We start from the raw sequence: 15,738 nt of genomic DNA on the forward strand, positions 1-15,738 counted from the left end.
ATCATATTCTAAGCTTGTAGTATTGCTGCTAAATCTCAAGCCCCCTAATTTATAAACTATTTATTTATTTAATTATAATATGGAAGCTTTATGGACCTCATTTCCTGGGTACTTAAATGTCATGTTAATATATCTTCCTTTGAGTCTTTTTTTTTTTTTTTTTTCATTCACTATAATGGGTATTCACAGTGAATCCTTTTAACTTGGGACTTCGAGTCTTTAGTTCTAGAAATTTTCTTATATTACTTGTTTGATACTTTCTTCCCTTTCTAATTGTTATCTTCTCTTTTTTTCTAAACTCATGTTACTTAGATTTTGAAGCACTTGGACTGATCTTTTACCTTCTTGCCTTTTGTCTCCTTTTCTTTTCTTCTGGTCCTACTTTCTAGGAGATGTCTCATCTTTATCTTCTGATACATCTATTACACTTTTTTTTGCTTGCCAATATATTCAAATTTCTGAGATTTTTCCCTTGCTTTCTGACCTCCACTGACCCTTCTCCAAGTGTCCTTCTTAATGGTCCCTAGTCTTCACTTCTGGAAATAGTTTTTCTAATCTCTCTGAAGTTATTAGAGTTTCTTGTTAATTTTTTTCCATTCCTCATTAGCTCTGGCTCCTCTCAAGTCCTTTCTTTCTGTTAAAGTTTCCTTCCTATTGCTGGATGTCCCCGTATCCAGTGCAGGTGGGCTTACCCACTGCTGGGCTTCAGGTTTCAGTGGTCACATAGCAAGCTTCCCATGGCACTGCCAATGTTAGTACCCAGACATCTTTTCTTTCTGGCCATTTTGTTTCTCCAAAGACAAATCTTTCAGTCTCTTGCTTGGGTATATAAGTATGGCTGACAACATTATGGGCGCTAAATGGGAAAATAAGGGATGTGTGTGTGTGTATATGTGGGTCCTGGCAATTCCATGTTCCCACAATTCAGATTGGCCATGCCAACTTTTCCTCCTCCGTTGCAGTGGGAGAGAAGTCGTGGCTCATCACCCTTCCAATAATCCTTCTGTTTTCAGTTCCACCATATACCTCCATCTCAGATAACATCTGGGGCCTCAGATCTTGGGCCTTTCTGGGTTCTGTTAAGTGGTTGGATTGAACTTGATAACTTAGACATAGAATTGAGCATTTCCTGGTCATCTAGGTTAGTTACTCATCATCCAACTATTCTTGTTCAATTCTGTTGACGTATCTTGTTGCTGGTTTTTCTTCTTCTGGTCCCTTTGTCCTTGTGGGTTTAGCGCATTTTTATTCCTTCACTGTCATTTTAATGGGTATTTGGGAGGGAGTGGATATAAATGTTTAAACTGGAGCACAGGACTTGAGTCCAAATGCACTCTTAGAACTTCATCAATCCAGCTTTTTGGGAACAGTGCAAGTATACTTCAAAGTTTCAACAATATCTCAAACTGGTAACAACTGTATCATCAATACCTAATTGAGAACAAATGGAATGAAACTTAAACTGAGTAATTAGGATTGAGTAAAATATTCCATGTCTTGACACTCACCAACTTTGTAATGTATGCAGCCTTCCAAGTCCCCAACTGTGATCCAGCCTTGTTTCTTTTCCACTTCTGGGTCGTTGTGTAGTATTCTGTTTCTTAACCATGAAAGATAGTAAACTCGTAGTTTGTTCTTCTTTCCTGTTGAAATAATAGAGCTCTAATTTCAAGCCCCTGTGACAGACTTTTCTCAGTCCATCCTCATCTGTTTTATTTTATTCATTTATTTTTATGTACAATTGTATAGGTGTGTGAAGGTACAATAACCAGTGCCCCCAGCAATATCAAAGTGTTGTCTATGCCAACAGCTCCAAGTGTTTTGGACAAATCACCATTTTATAATTTGTCTTTACCTTCAGGTTATTTCTTATTTGAGCAAGCTGCTCTTACTCTCTCTTCTAAATGCAAAGGGCACTGTCAAGACCTAATTCTTTAATGGAATAGTTGGTCAGAGTTCCAGAACATTCTAGATCAAATTACATGAAGGAGATGTTGATAGCTGGACATTTTAACATGTTTATGCATCACTGTCTTTCCCCCACCTTCTAACCTAACAGCATATGTTAATGAGGAGTCTCTTACTTGCCTATTACTTTGGAGATGACAGCTGGGATTAGTTTTACTTTATCTGAATAGCAAAAAATAAAATAAAATAAAATAAAATAAAATAAATTATAAGGAGGCAAGAGAAACAATTTTGATGAAGGCAACCTGAGCTTGGTGGAGAACTGTGGACACATTAACGATTCTGAGATCATTGCAAGAAATTTTAAACAAAAATAGTAAAGAAAAAGATATGTGGGGCACCTGGGTGGCTCAGTGGGTTAAAGCCTCTACCTTCGGCTCAGGTCATGATCTCAGGGTCCTGGGATCGAGCCCCGCATCAGGCTCTCTGCTCAGCGGGGAGCCTGCTTCCCCCCTCTCTCTCTGCCTGCCTCTCTGCCTACTTTTATTCTCTCTCTCTCTCTGTCAAATGAATACATAAAATCTTTAAAAAAAAAAAAAAGAAAAAGAAAAAGATATGTACTTGGGAAAAACCAAAGTTCCCTTTGGTAAAGTGCTTCTGGAGTTGGAATTCAACGATAAAAGACCATCTTAAAAATGCTGAGGAGTAGGGGCACCTGGGTGCCTCAGTGGGTTAAAGCCTCTGCCTTCGGCTCAGGTCATGATCCCAGAGTCCTGAGATCGAGCCCCGTATCGGGCTCTCTGCTCAGCGGGGAGCCTGCCTCCCCCTCTCTCTCTGCCTGCCTCTCTGCCTACTTGTGATCTCTGTCAAATAAATAAATAAAATCTTTAAAAAATGCTGAGGAGTACACAGGAGCAAAATTTAATATCCTCTGTGAGATTATCTGAGTACCAGATAAGAATGTTCCTTGGAGTGGTTCTTCCTTTTCCACGAGGGGCAGCAGGGGGGGTAGTGGTGGCTCTTCTAAGTGATTAGACATTTAGGCCTGGGGGTTATACTTCCTGAGTACTTATTTTCTCTTTATTTCTCTTAGGCATCAAAAGATGCTTTATATTTAATAGATGTGACATATATGAGAAGAAGAAAATTTATTAAAGTATCGCACACTGGATTTGACAGGATGGTACACTCATAAATTAAGGGAGTCACTGTGCAGTTACTATTCCTTTTTGTAGCCAAAGGCCCAGAACTGATCTTAACAGCTAGGATGGACAGAAAGGCCAGTGCTTCCTCCTTTCTGTGCCAACGCAGATCTGAGGGCAGTTCAAGAATCATTTGCTCCTACTTTCATTCTCTTCTTTCCCCACCTATACTTCATGATAAGAGGAGGTGTTTACTTTTTAAAGAGTGGGAACATGTCACTCACAACGTAATGAAGTCTGACTGAATTTTCTGGCATCGTTTCCACTTTTGGTAGGTGCGTGGCCGATGTATGTTATAAATTCTGATTTGGTGGCACAGCAATCAAGCAAGCAATTGACAAGAAAAAAAAGACTACACTGAATTAAGCTCAAATGATAATACAAGAAGAATTTACTCGCCTAACTCTTTTGGGGGAGAATAAAAAGAGATGAAACTCTAAGCATTCAGTGGAAAGACAGAAGAAAGAGGGGACGGTAGCTTCAAGTGAAGGCAATTTTTCAAAGCAGAAATATGGCTCACGAGCTAAAATTTATTCAAGGTTGAACCCAATAGCCCTTGTGTTTTCCCTTTGTGAAACAATGGCTCAGTAGAGAGCCGTGGTTCTCAAACTTGGCTGCACATTAGAAATACCTCGGGCACTATGGGAGCTATTGATCCCTGGGCCCTACTCCCAGCAATTCTGACCCACACCTGGGTGCATCCTGGGTTCTTCCTATCCATTCAAGCGGTTCTAATGTGCAGAGGTATGGTGGTTTCATACTGGATGGGACGGGAAGGCGGGGGAAAAAAAGGGATATTGTTTGTTAAACTCCTTCAAACATCATCAGAAAGCAAAGAACTTTCAATAAATACAGACTCTTTCTGATTATGTTGTTAACTTGTCGGTAAAAAGGCCTTCACTTCTGTGTCCATATTTCTTTAAAGTGCTTTTTTTGGGAACCAGAGAGCTGCAGAGTGTAGTGGTTATGATTCCCACACCCCAATCTCTTTGCAAACTCAGTCACCCAAAGGGCCAGCTTCCGCTTGCTGAGACGCCAATGGAGTATAAGCTAGAACAGTTCTTGAGAGAAAAGAGACCAGAGAAGTTTCTGCTTACAAAATTTTCCACTCCGTGAAGCCTACATTTTGATGTTCTCCACCCGGGAGTAGGTACTAGAGCTCAGGCTTCAAAAGATCCTTGCTAAGTCCTGGGAGAGGTTAAAGGCCTATAAACACAGAGGCTTTGTGGTCCATCTGCCTGATTCAGAGATCGCGAGGTGAGCTCAGAGGTGAGAGGTTTTCCTTTCGGAGGTCAGTATCTCCAGAGTCACAAAACAGGGGTGATCTCACTCTGGCTACACTGCTATAATTTATCGTATCACTGTCAGCCAGAGAGGACAGTTTTTCAGAACTGAGGTGATGGCCTTTCCTACCTGTGCAGACCTGGAGGTCTCGGTCTTCCCAGCAACATCCCAGTAACATACCTGATATCGTCACTAGGACATTCAGTCCCTCCAACACGTCCATCTGCTGAAATCGCCTCCGGTTGATCAGATTATAGACTTTGCCTTGCCCACTTCGGTCCAAAAGCATCAGGCCATTCTCTGTTCCCACCAGGAGGTTCACACCTGCAAATTGAAGGCGCACCCCAAGACTGACTTTTTATATGCTTCAGCCTTTCTGTATCTGGGGTCCCTGTGAAACCTAAGAAACTGTGTCTTGTTACTATAAACTAATGGGCAAGTAGGTACTACGGTAGGGAGTAAAGAAGTAGAGGCTTGGCTGTAGTAATTAAATCACTGCCCCTCTGGTAACAAGATTAGTCTTCTTTTATAAAGTGGTAGCGGCATTCATTACCTCTAGCCGGGTACTGTCTGCTATATAGAATCCTTCTCCCGAGAAGCCTTGGGCACAGCTTCTACACCAGCACAATTAGCCTTTATTCCTTTCCTGTAACACCCATGGCTGTCCTGGCTCTCTCTATAAATCCCACCTCAAGACTTGCCCAAGGTTCATCCCCACCCCTGTTCATGCACGGATTTCTAGCCACCTACCTTCAACATACAGCAGAGTGCCCCCATTTCCATACCTCACTGGAAGAAAAGCCTTTCCTCCTCCTCACACTAAAGTTTACATATGTCTCATACGCTCAAGCTTCTGCTGTCAGGGAAATGACAAGCCAATGCCAGTGAAGGTGTTAATTGCCTGAGAGTCACAGGGCTGTAAGGGACCACTCAGGTATCTAAATCTGGTCCAGCCCATCTCCCATGCACTTATCCCTATTACAAAATTTCTAGCAGGTAAGTGGTTTTGTTGGATAGCTGCCATCCTAAAAATTGCTGCAAATTAACCCCCACCTGACCTGCAACATGCCTGCATACATGCACACTGAGGGCCACTGTGTCGCGGACTATGTTCATGAATAGGTAACTCTCTATCTTCTCTTGCTTTTGTACATCTAGTTTTTGAGTAACATAAATGTCTGTTCTTTTGTCCATAAATTATTGCATAGTAAACATGGCCATCTTGCCTCCTGTCTCTTCTCCAGAGGACAGAGCCTTACTCCTTCCATCAAACTAGGCCTGCTATTTTAGATGGATACAGATGGGCCACACGCTTCCTTAGTCAGTATATGACATTTGCAGTAACACAGGCCAGGACTTGGATAGAATCTCGCCCCACCTAAACTGAGCCTGAGGTCAGCTAAAACCTAGGCATCATTTCCACAGGAATTGCAGGCTGATGTTTGAACTACAAGGGAAAGTTCATCATCTGTTGTCCTTTTCAAGGTTTATCTTGCCACTACTAGTCTTTATAAATTCACTCAAAGATGCTAGCTGTGAACTGGGGGTGACGCTCTTCCTCCCCTTGCAGGATACAAGAGGATCACAGTCTGAGTGCGGGCATATCACACAGTGCTGGGCACGTAGTCTGTGTGTGGTAAGTGGCAGCTCGTTCTCTTACTGACTTTAGCCCACCATGATTATGTGATGAGGTCATTCTGAATCTGATCTTGTTGTCCTGGGAGTGAGGGTATCAGCTCTTGTTACATGTAAAACTGCTCCTGGATCTCTCCTGAGGCCAAGACAGTCCTGAGTCGGAACTCTGACCGCCGTGATTCAACCACTGCTCTCTGGATGGTAAGCTCCACCGGGTTTTAAGGTTTGAGGGTCAATTTATTAATGAATGGCAAAAAGCAGCACTTACCCCAGAGAGCTGCACAGAGTATCTCCGAGTTGAATCGTTTCTTATATTTTCTGATTTCAGGTGTGTCGCTATGAGGTCGAATGTTGGTTGGGTTTACGTTTACCACTGAAATCTTTCGTGCTTCATTGAGTTTGGCCTGTTCTTGCCTAAGAAGTTCACTAGTAAACAGAGCTTTGAAAAAAAGAATCAGAGAAGTCAGTGGTATATTAAAAAACCAGTAGTGATATGGAGAAGGCACGTCAAAACGCTATAATTTCTCCTTGTTTAGTGGGCATTATAGAAAAGGCAGGGCAACTCTGCAACTATGCACATTTTATACATTTTTTTTTTAGTAGAAAACAGTGTAAGTCGTTCACAGAAGCAGTATTTTATCCATTAGTAAAACAGACTTATGGATATGACTTGGGTAGTTTAGAAAATAGATATTCATCTCACAAAACTGAACACACCATTTACTACAGCATACATAGGAAGATGTATTTTTTAAAATCCTATCTCATCAACTGACAAACTGGCCTAAGCTTCCCCTGATGATTAGTGAGTTGCATAAGTCCAGAAAGCAGGACTCTGCCCTAAAGCAGACAGTCCCGGGCAATAGGAAGCACACACCTAGAACCCAACACAACTCAACACGCACTTATTAAGTGTCTACTGCGTGCACAGCATTGTACCCAGAAATTGCTTTTGAGAAGTATGTGGTAAGTTTGGAGGTCTCTGAGGAACAGCTTTTCCCAGGGCCCCTGGATACCTCTGGGTTCCTACCAGAAGCAAAATAGAAGAGATGGGAAAAAAAAAATGGAGAGAAAGAAATTGTTTTAGAAATCCTATGGAAAAAAAAAAATAAATAAAAACAAAACAAAACAAAAACCAGCTTCCTTTAAGGCAGGACCTAAGCAGAAAATGGCTTAACTACAGGACCAATAATTCATTTCTTTATCAGATCTTATCAGAAAGGAAACCTAAGCTGTTTCTAAAACATCCAGGCCTTCTAGCTTACCCGCAGCTGATGATTCTTCATCCTCTTCCTCTTCATCAGTGGGAGATGTCTGGTACACTCTGGGGTCCACAAAGGGGGTGAAGGAGGCCTTAGTGCTGCTCCCCATGCCGTACTAACCAATATGCAAGAGGATTAAGAAAAGCAGATAAATAAACACTATAGGAATGAACGATGCCAGGAATATTTTACTTGGGCTTTAAAATGATAATCGCTTCTTCCATCTGTTCAGCTGTTCACACTCTAACCCCCGAGTCCAAGTGTGTGCCTCTCTCTCCACTTCTCCTGGTCTCGGCTGGTTACTCACCATGTGCCTTTGCGAGGGCCCCATTAATCGTCAGACAGTAAGAGCTTCAGTGAGCAAATTACATTTGGGGCCATCTGGTAAAGATGACCGCGGTGACAGAGCTCATCTCTCCTCTGAAGTAAAAACAACCTCATTTTGACCACATGATCTGAAGGAAAGCGGACCCCACCGGCAACCAACTAAGGAAGCATGTCCACGCGACAGCATTTTATCCCGAACATACAGTCCAGCTCCTCTTGGAACTTTCACATACGTTCTCTCCTTCGATCTTTTGAAGAGGTCTGTGAAGGAGGTGGGGAGAGTACTAATACTCCCACTCAGAGCTGGAGCAGCAGCAGAATCTGAACCAGAGTCCAATCCCTTGGGGCTCTTTCTGGTCCTGCGAGAGGTGTTCAGGCAGAGAACACCTGTCCACACCACGTGAAGTCACAAGAGGAGATGGTGCACCCTGCAAAGCACCTCTGTGCTCTTTCCCTTGGGGCAGACAAAGCTTGTCTGCTCAACAGCTTTAGAATCCAAAGGGTGTATCATAAAAAGTACGTGGACAGTATCAAAAACACCACCGCGCAAGCTTTGTCATTAGCTTCAGGGTGTCCGTGTGACTCAAGGGACTATTCGTGCGGCAATGACCAAGCACCACGGACTCCTCCACCGCTCAAGCCTGGATAACCACCCCTACGAGCACTGCCTAGCCGACTGGATTTATTCACGCTACTTCCGGGGACTATTTCTATATGGGAAAGATAGTTTCTCAGTTCTCCCTTTTTCATGCAATTTGGAGTTCAGGAAGAGGAATGCTCAGAGAACCTATCTATTGATTTTTTATCTTTCATTTAACAAATAATTTCAACCTCATTTTAGGTCCAACTTAGTCTGACTCAATTGATGTAAACATGAACCTCAACTTGGCCTTGGGATCTCTACAGGCTGAAGTTTCTACCACTGGCCTGGGGATAGGAAATCCCAGTTCTACAGAAATCTGTCACAAACCAGCTGTGTGCCTTGGGCAAGTCACTTAACCTCTCTGAGCTTCAATATTCTCATCTGTAAAAATAGGTTTGGGGCCAGATGATATCTGATAATAGTTACTGCTGTGCTTCTGTGATTTTCCCCTATTAAAGTATTTGTAGAAGTAGTTATATAATAGAAACCAACTAAACACATTTCAGGGAGCTTAGCGAGGCCTCATTCCTGAAGCCGGCTCCCCACATCCCATCCCTCCCCTCCCCCAACCCAGTGAGAACAGAACTGTTGAGGCTGTTGCCCAGCACCTACTTCAGTCCCAGATTCCATCTCCTGGGAATGGGTGGAGACGCGCCCCAGGCCCTCAGTTGGTGTCCCGGCTGGGGAGTGGCTCTGCTGTACCAGGTCTGGGAGATTGATGTGGCCAGCGAAGCCATTGCTGTCACTGTGGCCAGATCGCTTCTTCTCTCCAGACGTCTGAGGGGACACAACACATGGGGAGCATTAGATAGGGATTAGAGAAGGAAGGCAAAGACCACAGAGCAATGTCACCCTCCACACAACACAGGCACAATGGTGTTCAAATGGACCCTCGGGGGTCTGTGGGAAGATAACATTCACATTTCTGTTTTACTAAGAAAATAAAGAAGTTAAACTTCGCTACTGTTTAGTATATGGACTGACCATGGGGCCTTTTGCTTCTGTGTGAGGGGCCTTCAGGGCCACACAGGAAGTGGGGGTTCCCTGGGAAAGACAGGAATGCCGGACGCAGGTGGAGGGGCAGAGCACCCGAGGTCCGCATCCACACTGTCTCATTCTGCCATATTTATGTGTGTGCCTGTGAGCACACCAGTTACCTGGGCTTGCAGATTATATTACCAGATCACAAGACACAAATCCACAAGACACACACATGACCTAAAATATTGCTGAAATGAAAAGGTTGGGCGAGATAATGTTAAGAATCCATTCATGTACCATGTAACCCAAGAAAATGCAGAGATGATATCAACCAGACCCACAGGGCTATTTATCAATAATGAGGTCAAAACAATGATGAATAAATCAGATCTGACAGGAGTTACCAAAAAATGTACTGAAATAATCTACAGAGTATATGAAACTATGGGTTTATGTCCGGTATTAATTTTGAATTTCTCATAAGCGATTATAGTGCTGTGTAGTAAAAAATGGAAGTCATCATGACTAGCAAAGCATTTGAAATATTGTTTATAGCATTCCTTTTTAATGTCCTTTAAGGTGTTTTTAAAAAAACATATAATATGTATAGTAGAACACATGCATCATTTATAAATAAATACAGTGTAATTATGGGGCCCCTGGTGGCTCAGTCGGTTGGGAGTCTGACTCTTGATTTCGGTTCAGGGTTGTGAGATCGAGCCCCACATCGTGCTTAAGATTCTCTCTCTCTCTCCCTCTGCTTTTTCCCCCATTCCCCCAACTCCTATGTGTGGGTTCTCTCCCTCTTAAAAAAAAAAAAAATACATTGTGATTATGTGGCATGCTCTAAAATTTTTACTGTTAGCATACCTGTTAGCAAGTTAGGAAATCTTTGCTCTGGAGAGTAAAGCCTCCTCCCAAAAACCCCAGGGAAGAGAGATACAGGATTAAAAGACAACTCTGCTTCCTAAAAGCCAGTGCCCACACTGTAGGCCTGGCTAGTACTGTGCTTCCTGACTTAACATTTAGGCGACCAGCTCCCTGAGGTTTCTTAGAGCAGACGTGACTACGTAAGGAGTCCCTTCTTTGCCTTTGCTTTCATTCATTCATTCACCTAACATTTCTGAGTGTCTACGGAGTGTGACGTGTTTTGCTGAACATGGTGGAAAGAGCCAGGAGTGGGGCAGGCAGAAGCACTCCTCTGATGGCTGGCATGGGCTCATTGGCCTGATTTCCCCCTTCCAGATCCTGTCCTGGTCTTGCAAGAACCACTCAGTACCTGCTTCTGGCTAAAAGTGAAAGGAGGCACATTTTTTTGCGGCGGGGGTGGGGGGCGGTGGAGCGGGTGGATGTAGATGATGAAACAGATTCCCAAGTTCCTGAAAGGATGCATGTAATGGGTGTTGCCACGGAGTTTGAGAAATATCTGGAAAGCAGGGGCATGATCTGTTTCTTGGTAGCACACTCCTGGCCTGTAGGCTGCCCCAGCGAGGGGTAGTTCCTGGATTCCTTCTGCCCCGGGGCTCATCCAGGTACTAGTGCCTGTTCTCAGCACTGAATGCTTTTTCTTCTAAATGACATTTATGGGGTTCAGTCCTGATTCATCTCAATGTCTCCAATTTTATGTATACTGGGCAGCTTTTCCTTCCTTCTAACTTCTGTTCAAATACTGAGAGGATTTTTTTTTTTTTCCTTTAACCATTTCTCCCCAATCTCCCAGTAGCATAAATCACACATGGTATCTCTTTAGAGTTTCACGGGTTCTCGGTTCCAGCCCCAGCATTCTGCCTCAAGCCAAAAACGGATGCAGACACATTGCTTATCAAAGATCCCAAAGAGGCTAACACGGGGAAAAGCCCCAGACAGTGAGAAGCCTGAAGGAATCCGGGGAGAGCCCTGAATCTTCCCCACGCCAATCATTTTATCCATTTGGCCAGCAGCTCAGAGTTAAATACCTTCTGTGTGCCAGGCACTCTGCTGGGAATGCACAGATAAATGAACAGCCCTGCCTCCCAGGACCTCCCTGCAGAGCCCAGCAATTTCTATAGTCTTTCCAGCCTCACCATTCCCATGGGGGTGGACACCAAGATGTTCCGACCAACAACATGTATCTGGGACGGTGCCAAACGCTTTAGGTACAGTATTCCACACAGTCCCTAAGATAACTCCATGGGTTAGCTTTCATTATCCTCATTTCACAGCTGGAAAAAGTGCACTGCAAAAATTCAGCTGACCTGCTCCAAGTGGCACGGGTTCTAAGGGCTGCAGTCGGGGGCGGCCTGGTGGCAGAGCCCAGGTGTTTTGGGCTGTTCTCACACGACGTGGCTCTGCTCTCGGCCGTAGCTGATCAGACCTGGAGTAGACACCTGAACCACACAGAATCAAATTCCCTTTTGCATCTAATGCTGGGGCCGAGAGACACTGGTCGGTTTCTGCTGGATGGCTGAACTGGGTGGGATGTGGTCCCTATCTTGCGATGGGTGGGGGAGGGAGAAAAGTGAGAGCTCGTGCATGTAGATGGAGACAAAGCAGGTCTGTGGAGTAGAAAGAACAAAAGAGCAATTGGAGGAAAGAGAAGTGAGGCAAAGGAGAGACAGGCATCGAGGAAAGCAGAGATGAGGGTAAGGAGAGACAGGAAGTGAGAGAGCCAGAGATGGGTATATGAAAGCTGCCTGTACTCCTGATCCTTTTTAGTTTTTGGTTCTAACCCTGCACAGAGTCCCAACTTATTCTTTGCCTTTGGATTCCTTGTATGAAACACCCCTGAATTTTTATGCCCCTATCTCTGATACATCCCCCACATTTTCTCCCCCTCCTTAAGTTGTTTTAAATGGATTATTTTTCTAATTACTTCCTACTACCACCTGGTCAGTAAGAAAGATGCTATAGACAGAGGCCCATGGAGTCCCAGAGAGGTCTCAAGGAGAAAGGGAAGGCTGAGCCAGACCCATAGGAATTTGCTGGGTAAGAAGTGGGCAGTGGAGGTAGTGAGGAAGGGAGAACAGCTCTTCTGGCAGATGGGTCTCTATGGACAAAGTGGGAGACGACAGCTGGTGTAGGTGGGTTCTAGAAATTGAGTAGGGAAAGGTCCTATAGGGTCATAGGATAGGGAGAGAAAACCAGGGGGCCTGGGTATGCACTAAATTTGTGCATCTTGGCAAGACAGTGGGTCATAGAGCCAGTATCCACCAGAACCATCTTGTCCACTCGAGTGAGAATGCGGACATAAGTGAGTTCTCCTTGATGTCCACCTTGGGGAACTGAATGAGAACACCCTATAAGCTAAGTTCTATGGTGAGTTTTTCTTTTCTTATTGTTTTGTCAGGGACATACTTTTATTTGCATTCAACTTTTTAACACCTGTTCCTTTAATGGATTCCAACTCAAGGTTTGTTATTTTAAAAGTCCACTTTTGGCAAAGGTGGAATTCTAGAAACTGAGAGACAAAAGATTTTGGGCCCTCCATAGATCAAATTCATATAAGACACTGGCAAGTGCTGTTTTCAAAGTGACTGGCTGTGGCCATAAAATACTGGAGTGCTTTAAATAACATGGAGCCTTCTGGATATGTCTGGTAACTGAAGTGAAAATGTGCCTCTTGATAATCTCCCAAGTACTGACTCTGTCTTAAAGACTCAAGCAAACTGTAAACTGTGTTAGAAATCAGAGTTCTTTTATTTAGAGTCAGAGAGTAACTCACCCTGGAACATTTTCCCTCAAGTTTTCCAGGTAGCAAGAGAGAGTGATAGCAGCACTGCACACCTGCATTGGGATTCTCCACTCACCGCGCTGGGAGATTTAGATGCCAGTGCCATATAATGTCAACTGTGGCAGCCAAGTCCATTTCTTAGTTCAGGCTTACATGATAGGACTCTTTAAAGCCTACTTCAAAGATTCAGCAAGGCCATATAATGAGATTCTAGCAAGCTGCTTTGTGAACTACTCTTCCAGTTACAGCCCGACTGCCAATTATTATTTCAAAGGCCTTATTCATCTCAAAACTACAGTTCCTTTCTTTCTTGGGAGAGCAAAGCCTGCTCTGATGGTTTCCCAAACTCTCCTGGCTAAAGAATGACAGATGATATACATTGTTTCAGAGGCAAGAGTGGGGAGTGATAACCAGTAACAGAAGAACTCCATTCTGTGGTGACAGGGAGATAAAATAATATTGAGTTGATCCCTGAACAACACAGGGGCTGGGGCATTGACCACCTCCCCATCCCCTGGGGCCCCTGAAAATCCGAATCAAACTTTTGACTTCCCCCAAGCTTCACTATTGTGGTAGCCCACTCTTGACCGGAGGCCTTATCAATAACGTAAACAGTTGATTAACGCATATTCTGGATATGTATTATATACTGTATTTTTATAATAAAGTCAGCTGGAAAAAAGAAAAATGTTATTAAGAAAATCTTAAGGACAAGAATATACAGTTACAGAATGAGACCGTATTGAAAAAAAAATCCATGTGTAAGTGGATCCACACGGTTCTTATCACTTGTGTTGTTCGGGAGTCCACTGTGTTTACGTTAACTGAATGCTTACACGTGTTAACTCATTGAATCCTCCCGGTCAACTTATGAGTCATCTCCTATTGTTTATGAAATTTTATAGATGATAACATGGACACAGGGAGACATCAAGTCATTTTTGCCCGATGTTACCAGCCATTATTTTCCTCCCAGGCAAAGACTTGGTGTCAAACTTGCATGATGACAGTGAAGTGAGAGAGAAGAGAAGACAAATTCTGATTTGTCAAGGCCCTTCCCGTTGGCACAGGTGCCGTGGGGACGGGCTGCCTGTGGGAGGACAAACCCCCCCACCCCCCAATGAAATGATGTGCCTCAAGTTTAAAAAAACATAGTCCTACATAGTGCAAGGTACATTTCCAAGTAGATTGCATATTTCTTTGTTCTTTCATCAAAATAGCTTAATAGCCTTTTTAATGTTGACTTAATTAGATAAGATGAAATCACCATTTCTTGGAACTTATAAGCATTTTCTACATAATATCCACAAGGATAAAGCCAGGAGGGGAGGAAGCATAACAAGGCCTCGGATACTGCTGAGCGAGATCATTCATTTCTGTTTTCCTGCTGTAGGAAACATCTGGGTTTGCCAGTTTTCTATCCTCAGGCTCAAATTCTGTATTCCGATTTGCATAGCTCCTACTGAAGAATCTGGACTAATGTAATTAAATCACACTGCAGAAGCTTAGAAGGATACAGGAAAGGAGGCGGTGGACAATTAAAATCACTCAGCCATTGAGAAGCGCTGGTGCCCCCGCCCAGCCCCATCCACAAGGCTTATACTACACATCGTAAGCATTCTCTACGAAAGCTCTAATATCGAAACTACTCAAGAAATGCACTTCCTCTGCACAGCTTTTATACCAACTTACCTCTCTTATCATCAGGGTTCCTTCTCTTGAAATACTGCTGCTGAAAGTGTCCGCGTGAGAGGTCTCCAGCCCGTGAGTGCCGACCATTCCCACATTGTACTGCTCTGTGTTCCCCGGGGCTCCTGTGGGTCTGAGATGGGAAGGAACGATATTAACACCAATGTATGTTTAGGGAATGCCGGTTTCTGGGTGTCCTGAACAGGCGTTCCGCTTCTGCAGCATCCCCTCCCCGCCTGCTCTCTGTGCAGCAGCCCTCGTGAGCAAGCTTCCAACTCTCTAAGGATGAAACTGCCTGAAACTGCCTGCTAGGCTCCGCAGGGTTTCCAAGCCCTCCCTACTCCTTCTTCCACCAGCAGGCTACCTTGACCTGCACTTTGCACATGCTGTTCCCTCTGCCTGGAAAACTGTCTCCCACCCTGGCTCTTGGCTGGTTGCCTTTCTCATACTGTTACTGAAGTATCCACACTTCATCTTAAATGATAACTTCCCCTGAGAAGGCTTCTCTCAGCATCGAGGTCTTACCCCACCAACCCCTCTTCTTTCTCTTTGCCCTCCTTCCTGTTCCTATTCGTTCTCACCACAGTTTGTGACTCTGTATCTTTTAGAGTCTCTTGTGACTTTTGCCTTCTGTTTCATTAGAACATAACCCCTGTGAGGGCAGTCTTGTCTGCGGATTGCTGTATACCTAGGGTAGAGCTAGGCACAGAGCGGAAAGGAGTGCAACACACAATTGTTTGATAAATGGGTTTTCCACTATTTATGGATAAGAAATATCAATGAAGGGCATTCTGGCTTACCAGGACGTCCATCAGCTAGGCTGTTTACCAATATGCAATACTTTTTAAAACCTCTCTAATGACTCCACACTGTGGTGTACGTTTCCAGCTTGTTCTTGCATTTAAGATGTAACGGAGAAGGTAACAGGACCTTGACATACGCCCTGAGAGCAGAGACTGATGTTTTCCATGTGTCCTGGGGCACAGAACATATCTATCATTAAGGAAAACTGAGAACCAGGTAGGTGACATGGTTCGTCCACAGGATTTCAGTTTCCAATGTGGGCCTCAATGATACCCTGTATTTATTTTATTTTTA

At 43.9% G+C, this 15,738-nt stretch overlaps 1 protein-coding gene across 8 annotated transcripts in view; it reads right to left on the minus strand.

Moving 5' to 3' along the window:
• TNIK (TRAF2 and NCK interacting kinase) overlaps positions 1-15,738 on the minus strand; it is a 376,662-nt gene that overhangs the window by 11,804 nt on the left and 349,120 nt on the right. For 4 of the 8 annotated variants that reach the window (XM_032847930.1, XM_032847923.1, XM_032847926.1 and 1 more), the window contains 7 exons: positions 14,644-14,773; positions 8,874-9,038; positions 7,295-7,406; positions 6,969-7,055; positions 6,298-6,468; positions 4,575-4,718; positions 1,509-1,643 (listed from right to left, as the gene is read on the minus strand). In XM_032847930.1, the coding sequence (XP_032703821.1) occupies positions 1,509-1,643; positions 4,575-4,718; positions 6,298-6,468; positions 6,969-7,055; positions 7,295-7,406; positions 8,874-9,038; positions 14,644-14,773 (944 nt within the window). The remainder of the gene's footprint in view (positions 1-1,508; positions 1,644-4,574; positions 4,719-6,297; positions 6,469-6,968; positions 7,056-7,294; positions 7,407-8,873; positions 9,039-14,643; positions 14,774-15,738) is intronic. The other 4 variants (XM_032847929.1, XM_032847925.1, XM_032847931.1 and 1 more) reach the window with 1 other exon arrangement.

Source organism: Lontra canadensis, unplaced genomic scaffold (genome assembly GCF_010015895.1).
Source record: "Lontra canadensis isolate GAN:19392208 unplaced genomic scaffold, GSC_riverotter_1.0 scaffold196, whole genome shotgun sequence".
In the NCBI taxonomy this organism is placed as follows: domain Eukaryota; kingdom Metazoa; phylum Chordata; class Mammalia; order Carnivora; family Mustelidae; genus Lontra; species Lontra canadensis.